This window comes from Corvus hawaiiensis, chromosome 8 (assembly GCF_020740725.1).
Source record: "Corvus hawaiiensis isolate bCorHaw1 chromosome 8, bCorHaw1.pri.cur, whole genome shotgun sequence".
Classification (NCBI taxonomy): Eukaryota; Metazoa; Chordata; class Aves; order Passeriformes; family Corvidae; genus Corvus; species Corvus hawaiiensis.
The window spans coordinates 35,280,447-35,298,871 of record NC_063220.1 but is presented as its reverse complement, the minus strand read 5'-3'; the positions used below and the strand labels follow the sequence as shown (position 1 = coordinate 35,298,871).

Below are 18,425 nucleotides of genomic sequence, written 5' to 3'. Positions count from 1 at the left end.
ATTCTACTGCCAAAATTTATTTGCGTAACAGCCACAACCCTTAAAAAGTAATTTAACCTGCATTGCTGTTAAAGCCAAGAATGAGATTGAAAGAACAAGATCACACTGTTTGAAAAGAGCAACATTTTAATAATTACTGCAGTGGAAGTCTGTGCTGGCTGTTGTTTTGGTACCCAAATCTTGAGCAAGAGTCCTGGCAGTGAACAGACAGTGCATCTTGAACATGTCTTACCCATGTATGGTGATATTTGCCAGCTGTAGAAAAGTATTTGAGAAAAGTTATGCAGTCAGTGACCGTATCACTCATTTTGCTGCCTGTTGCCAGCTAACTCAACTGATTTTTGAATGCTTTACACATTAAAGCTGTAATTTCTGGGATGCTCAGGAAACTTTTTTGCACAGGCTGCTCCTGGAGAGGAGAAGGCACTTTTGGTGTAAGTCTGCCACACATAAAAAACAGTGAAAGAAAACTGCAGTCTGCATGACAAAAAGGATGCAGAACAGAGTGGATTAAGGGCAGTGCCATATCAAATAGGAAAAGAGGGATGGTTGAGTATTCAGCTGGGAAAAACATAACAAGAGACATGATCTATCTGTGCTTATGCGAGACCTTTTTGCAGCTTCTATATATTGAAGGAAACAGAAGTTGCTTGAGAAGCCAGATAAATCCTTTCTTACCAGTCCAAACTGCATATGGGAAAGGTGGACTGCATTCTGCTTTGCTAGTCCTGTACACCTACTGTGATTTTACTGACTTCTGGAGGCATACCAGTAAATACTCCTTCTATTTATTACAACTGCACATCTAATTAAACAGCTTACAAAGTGGGGTGTGGAGGAACAGGAGACTGCTAACAGGACCCACTGCACGGGTGTATGTTTTTTTTCTGTCCAGTACTGCAGGATTTCACAGTTGAGGAAGAAAAACCCCAATAACAGATGTCTGCTCAAACACATAACCCCTTCACCTCTGAGAAGCATGGGTTTGGCTAATAGAACTGCCACTTTATACTTCTTATGCTTGGCTCTATTAAGGTGTTTAATGAAATGCAACATAACATTGTGTCATTTGATTTATCCCTTTTTCCTACCATGTAGTACTGTTACATGATGGTAAGTCTTCTCTAGCTTATGCTCCCCCCCATCCACCACATTTTTTTTCGCTCTTTTCCTCTTCTTCTTTCTCTTCACAAATTTGTCTGTTTATTTTTAAATTATTTAGTTTTTATTCAGCGGCTCTCTGCATTAGCCTCTGTATCAGGCAGCTTGGAAATCATCCTGCCAAGAAATGCACTACACACCCCAACAACTATAGAAAACAAGCAACAGAGAGCTTCAAGCAGCAGCCCCTGGTACCCATTCTAAATTAATCATGGCTCTAGGAAAATTATTCTGACAGTGCAAAGAAGCCACTCATCAATGTAGGAAAACGACAACAGAACAAGCCTGGATGCAGAGAGCAATTGGGGGAACAGGCATCCGACACTGCTGGACTGAACATGTGTCAGCGCAGATCTGCATGAAATGTTCTGCCTGGGCTGAAACAGCAATGGTGAACACCCATAAATTTGGCCTCCTGGCCAAGGTGTTGGGCATCCTCTCTCTGCCCACAGGCAAGGGGAAGACTGTGTTCATCCACCTAATCCAGTCAGGGCTCAGCATGGGTTTTGTCAGCCTTGAAGCTTTAGGAGTTGAAACGAAAGCCAAATTTAGCATGAGACTTCCATGTCCAGGGTGGCTAAGGAGAAGTCAGCTGACAAGGTTCCTCTGCAACACCAATGTTTAGTTTCATGCCTACATTCTTATCCTTCCTATTATAAAATGTTCTTCCGTTTCTTGGGAGTGAGCAACTGTGATACAGCAGTGACTCATATTTCCATGTCTTTAGTTGCATTACACTGAAAGGAAAATCCAAGTCTAACTCCTGCACAATTGCACAAGGTAAGTTTTACAGACCCCAACAGCATCAGAACAAGCCCCAAACTGCAATAAAATGGTAATTTTAGCAGGGCTTGTGGTGAGCTCTGCAGCTCGCTATCAGGGAACTGGCAATACAACTCCAGGACTCAAAGTGCATGAGGCTCTGGGCATGAAAAGCTGCTTTGTCCCCAACATATCTATGCAGCACTTCCAGCTGCCTGGGCTCAACCAGCCAGCATTGCTGCTGAAATCCCTTAAATCCATGGCTGTAGAGAAAGCCCCTAGACCAGCACTGCCCTGATGGAGGCCCCATTGCATGGCCTCTGTTTCCATCCGGTGGAGCAGCATAGCTGCAGTGCTAGCTGCTGGCCTCCACCACCTCCTCAGCCTGCAGACTAACAGTGCCCCAACGAAATCTGCAGGAAGTATCTGTAACTGACAGCCTCTCCCCTTCAAGGATCCTGACTGTAGAAGCACTCAAATACCTGACATTCACACTATTTTGATGAGTTACATTCAATTACTTAAGAATCAGTACTTTAATTTCTTGACCTTCCCAACACTTACATGCTGAAAATAACAGTGAGGAGCAGAAATAGTTTTACTCTGCAGCAAGGATTCTTCTCTGCTTTAATTTTTGAAGGATTTGTACCACATTTTTATTAGGAGTTTCAATGTGAGGTGAAAACTGCACATTTGCATCATTTCTTTATGGTTTTAACTTGGTAGAAATCTAACCAATGCAATTCATACTCTAGAGATTATTTGAGGAAAGCACTAAAGAAAGAGACTTAGGAAAACACTGAAACAGTCAAGCACTCTGCCCATTAGAACATGGTGACCTATTATGGTACTAAGAAAAAATGAAGCGTTCTCTGTGATGCTCATTGAGACTGCTTGGTAAGTTTGTTTCCTCAAATCCAAGTTTCTCTTCTCATCACATTCAAACAGCTTGCATAAATAAGGTACAGTACAGGAATCGTACGTGCCTCTAATTAAGATCTCAATTAAGGGTGTTCTAATTAAGAACACTCAAATCAACATTCAGAAATGCAACACTTCTCCAAAACAAAAGTCACCAGGATTTAAATCAACACAGACTCTGCTTCTGCAACTTTGCTTCCCAGGAAAAAAACTTTCCATGGCGCCCACTTCCCTGACACCCGAACTCCTGGCAATATTTTATTGGCAAACTCCACAAAATAGTTTTATGACTCAGGAGACTCATCTGAAACCTCAGGACTTCATTTCTCAGACCATTAACATTGAATTTCTATTCCTTCAGGAGTAGCCAGGCTTTGATGGAAAAGGAGTCTCAGAAGAAAAATCCACCCGACACAGGTTCGTGACTACAGCAGCACTGCTGTACAGCACTACACAAAGAGCATACCCATGATAACACAGACTTTACAGCCTTGAGATTAAGATGAGCTCGAATGTGTAATTTGACAAAAATACAGAAATATCCAGTGTCATGTTCTAATAATACAGAAGTTACTTTGCTTTGGATAAAAGCAATGTATTTGATAATTTAAGGTTATAACAACTTTCCATACGCATTAGTACTCAGCAAAGTAAAAAATATCAAGTGTATTCACACTCAAGACAGACATGAAAGACAAACTGACATATTTGACTGCAACTTCTTTCAAATAGAGGTCTCTTGGACAGTAGTGCCCTTACTCTGACACTCCACCTGCAAACCCCTTCTCTACCTGTGCTTCCTTCTTTACTTTTTGTGCCTTCTGCCCAAATTCAGACCAGTTGGCCAAGACCTCAGCCTCTGAAAGTCTCACATAGAGACTATGCAAAACATCTTCAGTTTTAACCAGTTGTACCAACCACTCTTAATAAAATAAATAGAACCTCTCCTGCCCCGATCATTTGAAGAATCCCTAAGGGTCTAGGCTAAAATGTAAGCTTCTTAACAAGGCCTTTCATCTAGCCCTGAGGTAGTTTCTGTCCCAGGACATTCAGAGCTCAATCTTATGCAGGCTGCAGTTACACTAATGGACTGGGTTTAGTACAAAATTGCCCCCTGCTGCCCCACTCTTTGGGTTTTGTAGTTATATGCATGTTAATAAATCAAAGCTATTTAAGGAATCCAACATGACAGCCATTAATGCAACCATGCCAGACAAGAAGACATGTGCCATGGGTAAGGAGGGTAAGAGCTCTCTCTGACATCCTTCCCTCCCTCCTTGTTTCTATTTCCAAAGCCATTCTTTGTCCATGCCAGGATTTCTTTTTTTAAATCAGCTGAACCACATTAGCAGCCCAGGGAGGCAGGAGTTAAGACACATAGAGCCTAAGGCCACATAATAAGAAAGATGTGCCTCCTCCCTTCTCATCGGGAAGAGCTTTCCAGAACCAGCCAGTGCAATGGTGAAGCAGATGGTGATGATGGGTGGGGTTTTAGTTTTTATTTTAGCTTCTGGAATTAATCAGCATAGCCACCCCACAGAAGCATCCTGTCTGGGGAAGTTGGCTTCACTGCAAGACTGCAAGTGAAACTAAGGCTTTCTAGCAGCAAAAACAACCCTGCCACCCCCTGCTCATCACTCTTGAAGCACTTTGTGTCATTTCACTCATCTATTAAGAAAGCTCTCAGAGACCATTTTCCTAATCCTACTCTAAATACAGGTCTGCAATTTGGATAGTATTTTCTTGATACCAAATGGAAGTAGGGTCAAATTTCAATGCTGCTGCAAAGCAAAGGTAAAGTTGCCCTCTAGCCCCATCTTACTTTCAGCCTTTTCTGTTGCCTGTCCATAGCTAGCAATTTTGAATTTGTTCTTTTACAGAAGCCACAGAGCACAGTAGTGTAACAGGCCAAATGTGACACCTGCAGAGAATGTAGCATAATCAGAGATTAAGATGGGACTGTGATTTCTTCCCTGCCACTGCCTTCTACATGGACATCTATCCAGCTCTGTGACTTTCAAACCTCTCCAGGATTTTAGTATCTACGTTTCAATACACATGTATTTGAAAATAATACCTATTTCCTGATGAAGTACATTCTGTGCATCATTTTAGCTTCACACTCAGTGAGAGGGTACACACACTTTACAGGACAAAAAATTTAAACCATGACTACTTAGTAAATTATGCATTGTAGTGATTGAAAGACAACAAGCACCAGAGAAAATATACATGCTGAAGTCTGATATATATACTACATTGGGAAGTCTTCAGTGATATGACAAAGAATTTGTGTTTTTTTTCCCCCAGCTACAAGAGAGCAGAGGATTTGTCAGACATTGATTCTGTAGCTTCTACTGTCCACTCTACGCCTCCTTCCTCTTGATGATCAGAGGCCCAACGTTGTCGCCAGTTTCCTCGTTGTGCTTTGTGTGAGAGCCATCACACAGTGGGAACTGAAAAAAGAAAGAATAAACACATCTAAAGTACATCCAGAATCAGAACTAAGAATCTAGGCTGAAAGTTTATTAGGCATTTTCTCATTAAATCCACTGAAACCACAGACCACAACTTTTATGCCACCATCTCAGGTCTCCCTGAGTTTTGGCTGAACACTAGCTTTATCCTTGTTAGTGCAGAGCAGACAAGAGGCTTGTTCTAAAAGAGCAGCCACCAAACTCCACTTTGTTTGGTGTTCCTGCATCAGGTGAGCAGAAAGAAACTACAGCCCGAGCAGACCTTCAGCTGTAACCTACCTGGAGTACCTTACTCTCAACCTTGCCCCAAGCTTTCTCAGTGCTGGCCTTAAGAGCCACATCATTTGAAAGCAATTTGAAGATGTGTTTGTTCCATTAAAAAACCCCAAACAAACCACACCCTAAAACAGGCTGGTCACAGCAAGAATTACAGGGACTCCTTTAGCAGCTCTAACTGCTCAAGTCGCAGAGCAGTGATAACTACTGCTCCTGGGCAGCTCTTATCACATGGAAGAGCCAAAAGACATTCTGTGAGGCAGTAAGAGTGAGGTTGGACCCCATCACTTCTCAAGGATGCATTTTCAGAGCTACACCTCCTGTGCATAGGAAGCTCTGGAGACGATCATAGAAATCACACATCAGTATTTTGCATTCAGTTACAATTTTGTTTGCTTTCAAGTAGTGAGACTCTAAGATGGGCATTAGTCAGCTTTTGCCTTTGCAACAGCACTGTTCTCTTGCAGTACCGTCACAGTCATTATTCAACATTCTGATTTCAATGTTCATACTTCAGTCACAGCCTTTGAAAAAGGTTAATACCCTATAACCCATGCTTAGTTAGAATAAAAGATTTCAAAGTACTGCACAAAACCAATACAATGAAACAATAAACAGAGCTTTAAAAATAACTCCACCTGGTCTGTAGGGTAGCGTTGGGAGGGAAGGAGAGAGGTGAGGTGTGGGAGTTTCTTCTGGTTTTTCACAGTAATTAAGTGTCAAAACCTATGCTAAAGATGGCAGGAGATATTTCTGAATAAAGAAACCTCAAATTCAGAGAATGCTTATGTAAGCTGATTCATGCAGAAACTTTCTCATCCCACTAGTCACTTGTGACTCAATGAGTAAGTAGTGACAGATACTTGGACAAAATCTGAGCGAACAGGAATGTATGTTTGTGGGACACTGACCAGCTTTCAACAGCAGATGTTCCTGGGCCAGTTGTTTTTCCATGCAACACCACAGTCCACTGGTCTTCACAGAAGCAACAACACAGCTTCCATCAGACATTAACATCTCACAAGCCCGAAGGAGGCAACCCAAAGTCCAGCTACAGGAACATCATCACTTCTAGTTTTCAATCAACAAGAATGGTGGGATTCCTAGGTTCAGATAGCATCCAGACATCTTTAACAGCTACCAATGGTGACTGCACTGAATTCATCCTACTGGTCAGCTGGTCTCAGAACACTGGCTCTCAGGGCCTGGTACACCAGACTTAAGCTTCTCAGGAAAAAACACCAAACCAAACACCACTCTTCCAGAACACCCACTTGGTCACGTTGAAGACCAGATACTGCATAGATGGATATTGGCCGTGACACAATGTGTTCATCCCTGATTAAGAACAAAGCAGACTAGCAATAGTGGCCAAAGCTCAAACCGCAGGGGAACTGTACAGTGATCTGGACAGCTGAGCTGATTTCTCGACACTGAACACGTTTGGATTCTCTATCACTATTTCTGCTGATAGTCTGCAGCAGTACTCCTCAACCCACAACCTGGGGACTAATACTTCTCTGGAAGACACAGAGGCTGGAGGTCATTGTAAAAAGACGGCAAATTAACTCCCCCCTCCCCCAACTCATACCTAAAAATGAAGACAAGTAAGAAAACAAGTTTTCTAACTTTAATTACAGTTTAAAGACAAAATTCTTGCCTCTACACTGGTAAGTTTGAGCACTGGGTTATTTCACTAAACTGGACAACTATTAAGTTCCTGCAGAGCATAACACTGAATAGAAAAGGGTCATTCAAAGAACCACCCATTTATTATTAACAGAAAATTACGTGCCAAGACAAACTTACTTCAATATACCACATGTGGTTTTTTAAAACACATACCTTCCACAGAGACTTTGGCCAGCACAAAAGCCTTTTAAGTGCACTATTTCAGAAAAAAAAAACCCAAACAAAAACAACCGCACATAATCCTGCTCTTTTTTCAAGAGTTACTCCAAAATACTCTGGTATAGTCCAACTGTTTTGTTGTTCCCTGTAGAGGAGGAACACCATGCAGGGTCAGCTCTAAGTGCATGCACATCATCAGTGCAACAGAAACATTCTGTAGTTCCCAATGCTACTGGTTCTACCAACCTCATGCCTCAGGTGAGCCTGAATCTCATGAGAAGTGCACATAGTTATACAAAAGGACATTTCTTCTAGCCTTTATATGCACCTATTTAACAAAAACACAGCAGATACTTAATGCATTTGAAGTAACTGTAATTCCTGCATTGAAAACACACACATTCCACATTCTGACACCATGTAATTACAAATTTTAACAGTTTGAGGACTATAAGAGCCAGATAATGCCAGCTGACAACTTCCAAAGATGACAAGCATGTGAGAATGATGTATTTTATTACTGCCTGGCAATAATAAATATGAGAAGCACACAAACCATAATAAAGGTTATGCTACCCATGCTGCAAGGTCAGCCCATCAAGGCAAGAGGAAGGCAACAAAACTGGAAACTACAGCCTTTGAAGTGGAACATGTTGACTAAAATACTCATCGTTCAACAGCAGTAAAAGAAAACAAATGCCTTCCAAAATTTCCACTGACCTCCTCAATGCCTTTACAAGACCTTTCAGATCAGAATTCTAAAAACGTACTCATTATAGCCTCATCTACTTCTATTCTAACTCAGTAGGGCAATATGTTCCTAAACTGACAACACCCCTTAAACATATGCCAAAATGTACTTCTTAAGGTTTTTATTTCACACTAAAGAAAGGGTAATATCAAACAATAGCAAACAATTGGCAGGAGCTGCAATGCAACCAGTAGAACCAGACACTATCTTCCATTTCTGTTTAGAAGATTGAATAGGAAACAGAAAGCACAAACACCAGGCTTCAAGTGGGGTTTTTTCAGTTCAGACTCCAGACAATAAATAAGACAAGGCCACCTCCACAAGACTATTTCAGAATCAAATCATAATGCTGTTTAATCCTTAGCAGTGTTACATTGTAAAACCAAATTAAGGTACAAATGTGTAAGCTCCTGAGCTACCTGGAAGGTAATGAAGTCAAATCTGACAACAGCAAGAACCAGAAGTTACAGCATCTGGAAATTGCTGAGTTTGGCCTAATAAGACCAATGTTTAAGACTTGAGAAGTTGAATATTCACCTCCCTGGAGGAGAGAGAGCTAGATTTCAAGGCAGTTACCTGGCTTTGAAGTTCTGTATTATTTCAGTCTCCACACATTGGCATCCTCTAAAAAAGCTATTAATTGTGCACCAGTGGTAAATGGACAGGATTAATCATGCAATCTTGCTTTCTCTCATTACAGATCCCATTATACTACCATTATAGATAAAGTATAAACATCTCAGCTACATCAGGTATCACACACCTCTAAGATCAGATTTAAATCTGAGATACTGTTATTGAGAGGGTAGATTACCACTAACTTAAGGCAATTGAGGCAACCCAACTTCAAATGCAAGCAAGCTGGATCACTATTTAGGCCCAGCTTTTAGTTGCTCAAAAATAGGAGCTTAAAGTATGCCACTGTGATTGCACTGGCATACACCATGTACTAGTAGCAAGATACTTTCTAAGCTTCCAACTTTCTCCAAAAAAAGGTGCTTAAGGTCCTCACAGACTATGTTTCCTGAGCTCCTACTGGCAACAGGCCAATAGTTTTGGATAAGCCTCAGTATTAGCACAGGTAGCACACAAAATGGTATCTGTCATTCATGACCATGCTCCAGACAGTTGCTTTCTTTTCAAGAGGTCTTCTTCAGAGCTACAAAAACATTTTGTTCATTATTAGCATTGATCTGCAGGCTTTACTCTGAGCATCAGCACAAATCTGCATAGCTCTACAGATCAGAATACTGCTACATCTCAATGCAGAATAGTTTAGGTGAAAAGAGATTAGTTTCCTCTAAATAAAGCAGTTTAAAAATAGTTTTGCTGAAAGATGCATGCACATGAACAACACTGGACCATTCACTCTTCTCTTACCTTCTTAGACCTCCAACAACGACAGTACACAGCCTTGTCTCCCAGATCTTCCATATCAAAGGCATGGACTATCTTGGGGTTATCCTTCTGGATATGGGGATTCACCATTGCTTTGCAGCATTTGTCTTTAGAGAGAAATTTTTTGTAAGCTAGATATCCAACAGCAGCTGCTCCAGCAGCTAAGGACACTGCAGCAATCCATTCAACTAGAATAAAAGAAGAAAAAACAAGAAACTATCAGGTTTTAAATACAACATTCTATCAAAACTACTAAGCAGTAAATGTCTTTATGCTTGCAGCAACACCTTTTTACTTTCCAACAGATCTTTTTGTTCTGTAGTAATAACTCTCTACTTTAGAAGAGTATTTTCCTTTGACACTCACCTAGTTAACATGTTCTTTCCTGTTGATCAGAGATCTGTTTCACCCAAGTCCTTTCTACACAAGGGTGAGAATTAACCTGGCAAGAGTTTTCATGTTTTTGTTTTAGGTTTGGTTTTGGTTTAGGTTTTTTTTCACTCTTCTATTTAGCATACTCTCATATCAACATCAGTAGTACATGATTTCAAAGTTCAGATATTAAACCAGGTAAGTACATCCTGTAGCAGCAAAAAAACTGTGTTGTTTGTTTCAGTTGCAAGAAAGTCACTAAAGAAGAACAGTCAGCACCAACAACCCAAAACCAGGTTTGTCCCCCCCAAGGCATGGGTGCTGAGTAGCTTTTAATAAAATGCATCTTATAACTAAAAAAACTAAAACCAGTTGTTTGGCAATGGGGAAATTACTAAATATACTACCACCAGTAACAAAAGCCATCTTCGATTAAATCCCTACTGTGGTATAGAGGAAAGAACAAGGATCCAAAATGATTATGTTTAAGAATCATAGCACATGTTTATTTTAACTAGATTAAGTCCTGAATCTCCACAAGACAACTTTCATTTAAAAATCCTCTTTCTACCACTTCTCATCTTCACTTTTCCTCCCTTTATTTACCAACACAACTTTTGCAGTCTTTCTTAGTATAACATCCATTCCTGCAAGAAGTTTTCCAACTTTTTTGTGGCTCTATTGTTTTCTCCCTGCTTCATGAAAATATGCTGGACTTTGGCCCAAAGGTTCGGGTTGCAGCACCAGCCCCAGTTGTTTTGTCTCAGAGTAACAAGTGGCTGTTCTTTCTTTGCTTTTTATCCACCACTTCTACATACACATGTACTGCGAGTTCTGTTTACAGACGAATAAACAGGAATTTAAATTTTAGCACATTTACCGAACTTAATAAAATTAGAACAGTCTCCAGTTGGGAATTTCTATCCTGTCCTATGTTTCAATTGGATTTGTAAGATGCTAAGCCAGATGGCATCTTTGGAGCAAAAGACATCACTACGTTCAAGCCTAGGAATAAACAAAAACCTTTGTTAGTTCTTGCTACTTTCCATGACTGACTTGCTGTATTTCCACTGTGAGCTTGGACTAAAAGTATCAAGGTTTTCTGTCCCTGGTCCAGAGACTTTCCTAAAATCTATACCAAGCTCTTTCCTCAGCTAAAACACTGTGTTAGCTCATAGGCACCACACCGACCCACAGGCATCTGGCTGTAGCAACATGTGGAATTAGACAACTACCTGCACAGTGTCTGCAGCTCTGAAGGATCAGGGAAGGCAGGCACTTCTTTAGAGTCTTACTAAAGGAGTAAAAGATACAGAAATCCTTCAGAGTTCATTTTCTTAGTAAATGACACACAAAAGACCAACATACACTGAGACCTCCCCTGTAAACGAGTGACAAACCCTTCCTGTAACAGTAAAGTGATATTAAGATACAGAAAATCATCTTTAACATGGAAGAATTTAGGGCAGGCATGTTTTCCTACTCCCCAACTCCTTAAAACAATAAAAGCCCCAGAAACCATGTTGTGAATGCTGTTTTATATTCATCCAGTGAGTTTTCACCCTTTATTCCCCAGAGTAGCCAGAGTAATGCGCTAATTTTGATAAAGAAGTGAGGAAATGAAATTTAAGAGAGGATTCTATGAAAATCTGCTTTAATTTAGCACAACAGCCCAAACTAATCAAAAGAAAAGCTACAGTTTAAATCCAAGACAGCAGCTCTCTCAAGAAAAGCCACTGCAGGATCCCTGCCCTGTCTCACTGGAGCAGGGCTGTGGCAGGAGGAGGTGCTCAGCAAGCTCAGGGGACAAGCTGACAACTTGGAAGTGACCCCTGATGAAATGTCAAGTGCAGCTACAACAGCAAAAGCAAAACCGAGGACTGCTCATTGCGTGGCTTCCAGGAAAGCAGCAACTACAAGGATTGCCCAAGCTTCTACCGAGGCACTGCCAATGGATCAAATCTTCACCTACATTTTAAATAAGTGATGAGGGGACAGGGGGACCATATCCATTCTCTTATGAAATCTAAGGGGAAAGAGTGACTTTAATGAAGACCATAGACGGCTCCTGTAACTGAAGCACCTTTTAAGGTGCTGCACCTTAAGGAAGCTCATCTTTACTTGTACCTATCCAAAAGTCCAAGTCAACTTAGCAAATGAAAAGAGGAAAAAAAAAATTGGTAATATTTCTGTGCCTCACTACAATCAAGAGAAGTCTGTACTAAAATTCAGCAGCACATTCAGAAGAGCTGTTCTGCACATCTGCAGCCAACCCAGATCCCTCTGACATCCCTTGGGCCATCCCCCATAACCGTGCACATCAGATCCAGCTCAACAAAGAGAGATCATGAATTAAATTGTCATCTCATCATGCAGTGATCCTCTAGTTCTTCTCCCACGGGCCAGAGTCACCTTTTACATACACGGGCAAATTGTATACATAATAGCTTCAGGTATTTTTTTCTTATAACAGAGCAATGTCTTTTCTACTGTATTACCTTTTTTCATCACTTCCCTGGAGCCACTTCTCTTTTCCCCTTTCAGGATGGAAAATTGTATCAACCAATAATGCATTAAATCCAAACATTTAAAAAAGTCTTATTCTTTAAATTCCAGAACTGCCTTAATAAATATCATGAAAATTTAGAAGAACTATTTGAACTTATTCAATAGACTCTCCCTTAAATCATCCTACAGGGTTTCAGAGGCAGTAAGTTTTGTCTTGTTTCATATACAGATCTGGAAAAGCTGGAACACCCATTTAATCTTTTTAACTAACTTAACCATAAAATGCACCTGGAAGAAGAACATTTTTCAGATAATTTTAAATACTCTGAACTGTTTCAAGAGACCTCTGGTGCCAATTCAACAGTTTGCTGCCAAACTCTTAAGGTCATGCATGAGGCATCTGTTAACAGAATGACACTGATGTGGAGTGTCAAGGGGTTTTTATTTATTCTTAAAATAAAAAGCAGTAGTAGCAACTTTTAAGCTGTTATTATTAAAGAACTCCCAATTCTGGCATAATACAAAACCACAATGTTACAAGACAAGACGAAACAGGCCTGTGTAACATGGCAGAAAAATTGGTTTTGTGTTGTAAACACTAAACAATGGAAAAAAGTTTGGCTAAAATTGCCAGAAAAATTAACACACAAAGGAGAGAAGAGATGGCAAGAGAAATGGAAAGAAGGAAACAAATTCAAAGAGTGAAGTCCGAAGAGAGCAGGCAATGCACAGAAGTAAACAAAAAAAAAAACCAGAAGATGAGAATGGCAGTAAGACACTGACAGGGATTTATTGTCTCCTGTATTCTTTGGACATATCCTAATGAAAGAGATTTAGACCAAAGTTTCTCCTCTCTTATTTCTCTAAACATCTGTAACATTGCTTCGGATGTTTCCAGATCTAGGCTACAGAAGTAGTTTTTGGATCTGCTAGAGAGCTCTGAGAGATTTTATCCACAGGAAAACACACATTTACCATCTGCACTGAGAAGGGCACTAAGAAACTGAAGTGGTCTTGCCTCTACCTTGATCCTTGCTAAGAACCCAGATCAATTTACATTCTAGCAACTATATGGGGGAGAGCTACACCCTGACAAAGTTAGTCCAAGAGAGTCCTACGAGGCAATTTTCAAGTCACCTCTGCTGCTTAGAAAATATTTATGTTTTTCAAAAGTCACAGAGAAATAACTCAAGACATGAAAAACTGTATTTTATGTCTCTAGAAGTGCTTGTAACTTTCAAGCATTTTTATCCTTATTTCGTTGCCAATGAAGAGATTATTATTGTGCAAGAGTTGCTCATGACAGTCCAGTAGTGTCACTGCCCACAACAAAAGGCAATGCTGGAGAAACACATGATACTCACTGAAGAGTCATCCAGGGTAACTGGATGCACAAAAAGCCTAACAGTAAAAGCCAAGCAGTCAAGCCAACAAAATCACTTCTACCAGGCACAGCATCCACAAAAACTGGGGTTATGACTGGCAGGTTTAATTTAACTGAAGCCGTATGGTAAAGAGGCTACCTGATGGAAAAAGATTGTTGGGTTTCACCAATAAGCAGTAAAAGACAAGTCACCATGATCAGATCTGTGGTTGGTGTGGGGCCACACCTGCAAAGAATCATACCTCTCAAACAAAAAGCCTTACCTGTGCTACTCACTGCCTTCCAAAGGGCAAACATGCCCAGAAGCTATTAACTCCCCCACTGCTACCACGAATTAAATCTCACAAAAATATGGAAAGTTTCTGGTGTCTAGTTTTCAGTAGAGAATAAATGATTTTCAAAATTTATCAGCCACATGCCAGCTGGAGGAAGAACTGTAACCTGCCAGCCACAAGGCACTGATCAAGTTTAATCTTGTCAGAAATCACAGTAACCTAATGCTGTCTCCTCTTAAACAGAGCACCCTCCAGACTAGTCCCATCAGCTGCTCCCATGCTTTTCTTAGATATTTTCAGTTTGTTTAGGAGCATATTCTTCTCCCGTCTCCACAAAATTTTTCTGCTCAATTTCTAATTCTTGCATGATTATAAATGACAGCAAGCTGCCCTTGGGAACACAACCTGGATGCGAGCTATTACCAAGTCATCCTCAAGGCTTTGATTATTTTAACAAGCATAGCCTTCCATCACTGTATCAGCCATCACTAGTCTTTGCCACCATCCTCTGTACCAGCAGTCTCCACCCTCACCCACTCCCCGAAAAAAACCCAAGCCCAAACTATCTGCCTGCTGAATTAAGGATATAAACCATGAGCAGCTTTACAAGTGGAAACCAGTCATGCACGTGAAGCTTATTTTTTAGAGAAAATTAGGTAATTCAGCTCTCTATTCTATCCTCCACCCAGCCCAATTCTTTCATCCTGTCCGGTTGTGCAGTATTTAAAGCATTTAAAACACACAACGCTATCTCAGGCACAGTTCAAGTCAATCATTACACAGCGCAAATGTCACCGTTACCTCTACTGTACAGTATCGGGTAGACAAAACCTCTGAAATCTACAGGTTTCCATGAAATTTTCACTCAAAGAGGTGGAAAGGCAAAAATAAAACAGAGGTGTCTGAAATGGGCAGTTCCCACTACAGATAAAACCCGGAGAGCAACAGAGCCCGCTGCGAGGGCCGAAGCACCCACAAGGGCCGGGCCGGGCCGTGCCGGGCCCGGCGCGGCGCTCGGCGGCTCCGGGCCCTCACACAGCAGCGGGGTTGGACGGGGAGAAGAGGGGAGCCTCAAGCCGAGCCACCACACCGCATCCCCCCCCCCCCCCCCCCCAGAAACCGCAGTAGGGATTTTATTGATGAGCGGATCCCACCGACCGCCTCCAGACCAACCGCATCCCGCGGGACCGGGGGGGGGGGGGGCCGCCATTTTGTCCCGGGGATCCGGCGGGGCACGAGCCGCGGGGCGGAGCCGCTCCCCGAGAGGCACCCCCAGTCCTGCCCGCGCGCGGTCCCGTGCCCCCAACCCTGCCCCACTCAGCCCCCCGATCGGGTCACACCTCGAACCCCCGGCCAGCCATAGCCCGCACCCCCGGCCGGCCATACCCCGCAAGGCGCTGTTCTGTCCCGGCCCCATCGCTCCTGCTCTCAAGCCGCACTGCGCACGCGCTACTGCCCAAGATGGCCGCGGGGCCGCGCCTCAAAGGCCTTCCGGCAAAACAAGGGGCTAGGGGAGAGGTGGAGGGTACGGTATGTGTGGGATGGCAGTGTGGAGAGGACGAGGACGACGGAGGAACGAGGAGCGGACGCGCGCTGTCACGGGCCTGACGTCCGGCACAGGGCTCTCAGGGAGGCCTCTGCAGCTGTAAAATGGGTGTTGGGCACCACTGTGCTTTCTGTGCAGACACTGGCTTGGCGCGACCCTGCCGTTCTCTTCTGCTAGTGGTGCTGTGGGTGCCCAACAGCTCTGCAAAACGCTTAGGACAGATTGCTGTATGAGCCCTCTGCTGTGTAGTTGTGGAAAGATGAAGCTGAAAAGTGATATCCTTTGAGTGACAGCCCCCTCGAACATCATAAGCTTGGGTATTGATGTGAGAATTACTATTCTTTACCTTTAAAAAAGTATTATCGAAGTTCTATACCTGATTAAGTACTTGCTACTCTGGCACCTAATTTATGGTTGGACTTTAAAAGGAATGAGAAGGGGGTGTCTTTACAAACAAGCCATGGGCCTGCTGTAGATAAAGCCAGATACTGAGAGGTGAAAGAAGCAATGGGAGAAACCATCAATGCCATAGGAATTCCACTAATTGATACAGACTGTTACTCACTCAAGACTGCAATAAATCCCTGGATTAAGAGAAAAAGAACAGAGACACAAGGAAAAAGAAAAAAAAAAAGGGGGGGGGGGGGTGGTACACATTAGAAGGGGGCCTTTACTAGGCAATTTGGGAAGTCTGTACCTCTCAAGTACTTCAGCCAATGGGGAAAGAGAGAGGGAAATGCGGTGGGGAAATTAGGATAAAACGGAGGCTGTATCCTCAAACAACTTGAGAGACCCCATGGGAAATGCCCATGACTTCTCCCTTTATTCAAACAAAGTTACAGGACTCCTCTGTCTCCTTTTTGGACATAAACCTCTGGTGTTTGTGGATTAATTTTCCTGAGAGACTTAGTAGGAAAGATGTGTGCTAATGTCTTTACAAACAATTCCATGGATGAGGGTATTGAATCGGGGGGGATGGGGAAGCAGAGGTTAAATTATTTGCTAGAAAGTTGTTAGAAGCAATGCATACAGCTTGCTCAACACTTATCATGCCTACCAAAGCAGGATGAGAAGATATAAGACTATTGATAAAGGGAAGGAATCTTGACCAAAGGTCCTGTTTTCAACCGAAAACTAACTCAAACCAGTCTTGAAGTTTGGACTTGGGCCAGGGACATAAAGAGCATGCGCAGGGAAGCAAGGTGAAAAGTTCAGGATGAGGAAGATCTTTTACTTCATCTGAGGAAGACTCTTATTTCATCCTAGAGACCCCTGCCCATGACCACCAGACGACACTGTGCAAGCGCAACGCGGATGTAAATGACTTTTGGGCTCATTGTAATATCAGGCGGGGCTAGGTAATGAATATGTATAGGCATATTGGGAAACTTAATGAATATGGAACTTGTAACCCGATACATACCAAGCTGAATGCAGCTGCTGGCGCGCATGACTTTGGAGGAACTATCCCCCATGTGTCCCAGCGCTGGAATAAACATACCTACTTTACTACTTATTCCAGTAATGGAGTCTTTTCTGCATGTCAGTATGAGTGTTAATGTCTTTGAAATGCGGCTTAATGTCTCTACCAACTTCAAGCCACAGGTTTCTTACAGAACCCAGACAGTTTGACTCCTGAAACAGACAAATGGGTCCATACAAGCCTGAGTTTCTGAACTTTGGGGGAACATTACACATTCAAGGGGGGAATATGTGGTAGGCAGTTCGGGAGTCTGTACCTTCCTAGTACCTCAGCCGATGGGGAAAGCAAGAGGGCAACATGCGGCCGGGAGTTTAGAGTAAAAGGAGGCTGTGTCCTCCAAAACCTCGAGAGAGAAAACCCCACGGGCATATGCCCCAGTGGACTCTCTCCCTTTACTCAAATAAAGTTGCAGGACTCCTCTGTCTTCTTTGTAGATACTGGCTTTTCAAAGCGTGGCTTTTCCACACAAGATGGGGTCTCATCCGGGATCCTTCCACCGTCTGGGAGCGGCACATGGCAAGGGGACCTGGAGGTGTACCTCACCCAGTTTCAGTGATCAGCTCCCTTCAACACTGGCCAGCAGCAGAAAAATTGATTGGGTTCTCGAGACTGTCCAGGAGACAGATGAGTGACAGACCGAGGGGGTCCATGAAGAGTCCACAGGAAAGGACCACAGAAAATCTCACTGGTGAGTACAGTGGGATCTTCAGGGAGTAATACATGACAGAACGCCATAGGGGGCAGTAAAGGAAAGTCAAGAAAGGGTCTCGACTATAGGGATGGTGATCCTGAAATACCTCCAAAGGGTCCTTTGGGAGAATGTTGAGATGGTTTGCGCATTCTCCTAGAGGTAGTTAAGGACATGGATGCCCAGAGAGGGCAGTATGGGAAAGTTGAGAAGGGGTCTCAGCAAGCCACGGCTAGAGGGAGCAACAAGGGGAGTTGTGAAGCGGTCTCAGCAGTAGGGGATGGATGGTGTTGGTTTGGGAAAGGATTGGTTGAAGGAGAATGTGGAGGAATATGTTTAAGGCAAATAGTAGTGGGAGACTATGTGATTAGGAAAGAAAAGAGAAACAGTGAACATCGGGATATTCACTGCCTTACTGGCTGCAGGTCCTTTGTATTCCCGGCTTCCAGCATAAGGAAAACAGGGAGGTATTGTTCTTACACCCCCCCACCCCTCCTCAAGTCATTATGGAGCCAGAGAGGAGAATTTGGATTTGTCCACTTACTACCCAGGATTTAAGGGGGTTTCTCTGT

The 18,425-nt window shown here is 42.6% G+C and overlaps 1 protein-coding gene across 1 annotated transcript; it reads right to left on the bottom strand.

The window, feature by feature from the left end:
• Positions 1 to 427: 427 nt before the first annotated feature.
• CISD1 (CDGSH iron sulfur domain 1) lies at positions 428 to 15,629 on the bottom strand. The gene is made up of 3 exons (XM_048311267.1): positions 15,523 to 15,629; positions 9,580 to 9,785; positions 428 to 5,300 (listed from the first exon to the last, which is right to left on the bottom strand). Exons 1-3 carry the CDS (start codon positions 15,551 to 15,553, stop codon positions 5,211 to 5,213), a joined length of 327 nt encoding a protein of 108 aa, XP_048167224.1. The 5' UTR covers positions 15,554 to 15,629; the 3' UTR covers positions 428 to 5,210.
• Positions 15,630 to 18,425: the final 2,796 nt, after the last annotated feature.